A 5,773-nucleotide genomic window follows, 5' to 3' on the forward strand; every position below is an offset into this window, starting at 1 on the left:
CTGATGCTTTTCTTGAATAAAATTTCAGGCATTCATTTAAAATATCCTTTAATATGGTTTCAGAGCTGTATGCTAGAGCCAATCGTTTGGAATTGAAGATTTTAAAGGGACAGTTCACCCAAAAATGAAAATTCTGTGATTTTATATTTACTCTCTCATGTTGTTCTAAACCCATATTATATTAGATTTTTCTTGCAGTTCTGTTAAGCTGCAAAAAAAAGTCTTCATTTCAGAATACATAGAAAATAAAAATTGTACGGGTCACATTTAAAGATTTATGCTTTTTTTTTTTGTCATTTTGCCTTTTACTTTTATTAGATGGAAAAAAGCAGAGCAAAAGCTTTTTGAAAAGCAGAAAGTCAGTCCTGCAAATTTGGAACGACATGAGGGTAAGTAAATATGGCAGAATTTTTATGTTTGGGGGAACTATTTCTTCCAAGATCAGCCAGCTACAAAATATGGCTCCTGATGTAAACTAATGTGCTTCACAGAGAGGCTCTACATTTTATAGATATGCTCTCATTCTTAATGGACTACACTACTGTGCATTCAGATATAGTGCTGAGAGATTATTCAATGGAAGGATCAAATGTATAGATGCTTCTCCATATTCTTGCTCATAGTGATGTTTTTCATCAATAACATGTGCTTTCTCCAGTCTTCCCTTTCAAATAAGACTTGAAAAGACATGAGATACTGTAAAATAAGAAGACCATTAACAAGTGTCCCAATGTGGTGCATGATTCAGTCTATAGACAGTTAGATGCACACATATACGTACAAGAAAAGACTGTCAGCTGGACAAACGAGGCATTCTGATTGGCGATTAAGGCTGGGTGTAGGCTCCGAATGGTTGTCGAGCACAGTGCATCATGATTGGTGTGGTCATCTGATAATGATCAGATCCTTGCTGGTCCACGCAGAACAGGAACACATTCTGATTGGTCCTTAAATTGAAATAAATCTTGCTTGGTCTATTTAAAGAAGGATCTGAGCCACAAAGGGCGAGTGTGTGCTGGCCACTGCTGCAAGTAACGGAATGTCACTGGACTCAATCCTGAAAAACAATTTCAATGCATACATTTGACAAGATGCAGTTTTATTCTCACACTTTCTACATTAAGAAGACCACAATGCATGGTTTGATGTTACAGCAACTGTATGTTGTTTTGTGTATTTTTACAACTCCACAGTTTGAGTGAAATTTAAAAAAAAGAAAAGGTCAATGTGACTTTTTTTTCCTGACAATTCTGAGTTTATATCTCACAGTTCTGACTTTTTCGCAGAAATGTGAGATATGAACCCACAGTTGTGAGAAAAAAGGTCAGAATTGTGAGATAAAGTTTCAATTTTTTAGTTTATTATGTGGCGAAAACAAAAAGAAAAACAAATGTGAGATGTAAACTTTGAATTTAGAGGATTAAAAACTCCGAATTGAGAGATGTAAACTCAGAATTCTGAGTAAAAAAAAAAAAAATCATAATTGCGAGATGTAAACAGATTTCTGAGAAAAAAAAAAGTCAGAATTGTGAAAATGAAAATAAATAAATAATCAAACTTTTGTATTTTTTATTCCATGGCGGAAACAAAAAGCAAAAGTATTGAAGATGTAAACTTAGAATTCTGAGAAAAAAAATCAGAATTGTGAGATGTAAACTCAGAATTCAGATAAAAAAAAAACTCATAATTATGAGATATAAAATCAGCATTCTGAGAAAAAAAGTCTGAATTGCGATATAAACTCTTGTGAGATGTAAACTTGGAATTGCAAAGAAAAAAGTTTTAAAAAAATAGTTATGTTGCAATTACCTTTTTATTCTTTTTTATCATGTGGCAGAAACGGACTGTCATAATTACTGCCTTAAAGCAATTCACCATTTTCATGGAATTTCGCTCACTCAAACTTGCATCAAAAAACTCACCAAACTTAGTATACGAAAGAAAAAGAACCCATTTAGCTTACCATCAGAATGATTTGGAAACTGATATTTTAAGGCAAAAATACATTCATACGGTTGCTTCAGGTGTAGGATCAGAGGCAAGAATTAGGTAAGTGTGCTCTTACCCCAGTGCCAGCCCCAGTTCTTTTACATGGACCCTGGTCTGTCCTCGTAGATATTCTGCCAAGGATCGACTTTTAAAATACAACTCCTGTAACCGGTCTTCCAGATGCATCACACACTGAGATGATGTTTGCATACACGTACACAAAAAAAAATCAGAATCTGCACTACAGCTCAGTAAGAAGTTTTCTGAAAAAAAAACTTATGCTAATACAGTAAAAAAAAAGCAGTAATATTGTAAAATATTGAAATTTAAATCATTTATCTTACAGACCACAATGCAATTGATCTTACTGATCCCAAACTTTGAGTGTAGATAAACGTACATAAACAGGCTTTACACTATGCTTTTCTGTGTCTGCTAAGGGGACTTACAAAGTCGGATGCAATGTTGAGCGCATACAGCTGCAGAGCTGATGTGATGAGCGTGTGTACAAGGTTGGACACCATCACGTCCCTGCCCAGCCGCCCACCCTCGCACACACGCCTTTGACTCGTCACCACCTGCACACTCAGCCGGTCTGTATCTGCCACAATGCAAAGAGCTTCTGCCACTGGTTCATCCAGCGCCGGATGCTACACAAATCACAGGTACATACTTTATTTAAACAGCTAAAAAAACTTTTCTTTTCATTACATTTTTGCAAGAAAATGAAAGCCTTAAACAAGAAAGCTAATTTAATTACATATGCAAAACATAAAATCTAAGAGACATTAAAAACTGCAGCAAAAATTGTCATGATTGTGACACTCAACATACATGAATCATTTACTATATGAAGTAATAACTGTAAATGTAATTGTACTTACGAGAACAGTGTGTTCCAGGTCAGACATGAGGCACTGTTTGAGCCTGAGATCAGAACTGATGCCATGCAAGGCAAAGTCAGGCATGTACTGAGGACAGTAACCACCCAGCAAAGAACGCCCAAAATGATTAACACTGGCTCGGCTCTCTACATGATAACTACACAGAAACAAACACACTAGGTTATTGCAGTCCTTTTTTTACTAATAAGGGCCAAACATCAAACTTGATTGAGTGCTATGGGCCGAAAATAAATGCTGCATTAAAGGGATCGTTCACCCAAAAATGAAAATACTGTCATTAATTACTCACCCTCAAGTCGTTTCAAACCCGTAAGACCTTCGTTCATCTTCGGAACACAAATTAGGATATTTTTGAGGAAATTCAAGAGCTTTCTGACCCTCCATAGACAGCAATGCAACTGAAATGTTCCCAGATCCAGAAACATCGTGAAGACATTGGTAAGACAGTCCATGTGACATCAGTGGTTCAATCGCAATTTTACGAAGCTATGAGAATACTTTTTGTGCGCAAAGAAAACAAAAATAACTTTATTCAACAATTCGTCTCCTCCAAATCATGTATTCCACCATTGTTGAGAGTACCACGATGCATGCACGTGAGTTCCTCTTAGGGGTGTGCGATATTGACAAAAAATAATATCTCGATATTTTATCGATAACGATATTTTGCGGAGTGTGCCATTGTGCTGGTATCTTAAACTGACTCCTAAAGTTTTTGATATTCTTCAAATTCTGTGTGGTGGTCAGTTCACACTGATAGAAATTAATATTTTTTAATAAGTTTAATTAGATTTTTACCTTTTATGGGCATTTTTATCTTTATAAAGCTTATTTTACCTTTTCTAAAAGTGTTAGAAAAAAAATTATCTTTTGAGTCAAATTCTTACATTTAATCAGTGAGTTAGAATAGTAAGACATTTGGGCTGTTACCATGCAAATGAAATCAGTACGCATGCATTGTTTATGTGCAGAGGTACTCTCGATAATGGCGGAAGATGGGATTTGGAGGAGAAGAATTGTTGAATAAAGTTGTTATTTTTGTTTTCTTTGCGCACAAAAAGTATTCTCGTAGCTTCATAAATTTACGGTTGAACCACCGATGTCCTTATTACGTTTCTGAACCTGGGAACATTTCAGTTGCATTGCTGTCTATGGAGGGTCAGAAAGCTCTCGGATTTCATCAAAAATATCTTAATTTGTGGTTTGAAGATGAACGAAGGTCTTATGGGTTTTAAACGACTTGAGGGTGAGTAATTAATGACAGTATTTTCATTTTTGGGTGAACTAACCTTTTAAATTCAACTATATTAGATTAAATATATTAGAAAAATATTAGATTCATATTTTTCCCTACTACTAAATGGGTCATATCATCGAAGAATATACTATGGCTAAACGTTTTAAATTAATGCACAACAAAATACAAGGTACTGACCATATAAAGATTAGAATCAGAAAAGGGAATAAAAAGCAAAAAAATACTTTTTAAATTTAATTTGAACAATTATGATCAGATCAGGAACTTTGCTGATGCTGATAATAAATTTAAGACGCTCATCTCTAATTTTGGCATCCTTCTGATGAATATACTGAGTCGCAGGTGCTACATTATCATTAGTTTTTCTGGTGCTAATAATAGTTTGTATCCTGTTTCTTCATCATAACTTGGTGGGCCAAGATTATGAACACTGAATAGGCAAAACTGACATGTAGATGAAAAGGAACATGTGTTCAAAGGTATTTTTCTATCTGTTTGATGCTGTTTTTGCAGTCTAGTTTCACTAAATGGTCTTTTTGGACTTGGGAGAATGTTACCTCATGACACAACCACTTTAAATGAGTAGTGTATCCATATTGAAATGAGTTTCCACTTACCTTGGTAGTGGTAACTCATACTCCTTTTGTTCAGTAGCCATGTACAGTTCTTGCAGTGATGTTTCTTCATCATCACTGTCACCTAGAGCACTATCTGTGCTCTCGTTCCTCCGAATATCAGTCAAAAGCCTTTGATGTAACTTTCTGTCCAATCCCCGTCCACACCCCGCCCCACTAAGATCCCCGGCTTGTCCTTCATTCTCCGTCTCCCTGGGACTGCCAATGTGAAACTGCACCCGATGCAAAAGAGGACTCTGATTGGCCAAAATGTGCTCTAATCCACCCCCAACAGAGTCACTGTCTTCTCCAAAACATTCCTGTCCCATTTCTGCACATTCAAGCCTGACAGTGGATGATTCCAGACTGGAGGATGGATTGGTTGATTTTGTATCTGTCAAAAGTGTGTCATTATTTTGTTCTACAGAGGTGCCTGGAACAGATTCAGGGTTCAGTGCTTTTTCAATAACACAAGCAGTGGGCTTTAATGGGTCTGGTTTAGGGGGAAATGTTTTTTCAGGGGTGGGATCAGTGGTTTGAGAGCTGCAGGGATTGGTTGGATTGTCCGGATTCTCCATCTGTCCTTGTGGCTGCACATGCTCCTGCAGGTCTGAGCATCGAATGAAGTAGGACAGAATATACAAGACTCGCTGTACCAGTTCCCTCCTGCATCCCACAACCACCGTTCGACACACTCTCACTGGAGAGCCCAAAGCACCATACAGATCTCCTAAACAACACACAACAAACAATATAATACAGTAATAAACCTGGTGAAGAGTAAATGAAAACAAATGCTGGACTAGTAATTTAAAGTTCCTTTTTGAAATTTTTTTAAGAAAGACTTTTTGAATTTGAAAGTTCAAATAAGTCAAGTCGTTTAAGGAAATGAAATCACAGTGAAAATGAAACTGCAAGTGGACCAGAGGTCTTAAACAGAGGATCTGTCAATTATAGTTTGATCTCAAACTAGTTTTTGTAAAAAAAAAAAAAAAAAAAAAAATTTT

The 5,773-nt window shown here is 36.2% G+C and overlaps 1 protein-coding gene across 2 annotated transcripts in view; it reads right to left on the reverse strand.

Moving 5' to 3' along the window:
- Positions 1-259: 259 nt before the first annotated feature.
- The window catches only part of LOC107656063 (folliculin-interacting protein 2-like), a 35,480-nt gene continuing 29,966 nt past the window's right edge, over positions 260-5,773 (reverse strand). The window contains exons 14-19 of one of the 2 annotated variants that reach the window (XR_001630517.1): positions 4,770-5,496; positions 2,874-3,030; positions 2,439-2,639; positions 2,066-2,181; positions 782-1,057; positions 260-696 (exon numbers count right to left, since the gene is read on the reverse strand). Coding sequence is in view for 1 of the 2 variants with exons in the window: in XM_016443737.1 (XP_016299223.1) it covers positions 979-1,057; positions 2,066-2,181; positions 2,439-2,639; positions 2,874-3,030; positions 4,770-5,496 (1,280 nt within the window). In the remaining variant the exon portion in view is untranslated. Of the gene's footprint in view, positions 1,058-2,065; positions 2,182-2,438; positions 2,640-2,873; positions 3,031-4,769; positions 5,497-5,773 lie in introns of both variants that reach the window. The other variant, XM_016443737.1, reaches the window with a different exon arrangement.

The sequence above is a fragment of the Sinocyclocheilus anshuiensis genome, unplaced genomic scaffold, assembly GCF_001515605.1.
Source record: "Sinocyclocheilus anshuiensis isolate Anshui unplaced genomic scaffold, SAMN03320099.WGS_v1.1 scaffold85, whole genome shotgun sequence".
Classification (NCBI taxonomy): Eukaryota; Metazoa; Chordata; class Actinopteri; order Cypriniformes; family Cyprinidae; genus Sinocyclocheilus; species Sinocyclocheilus anshuiensis.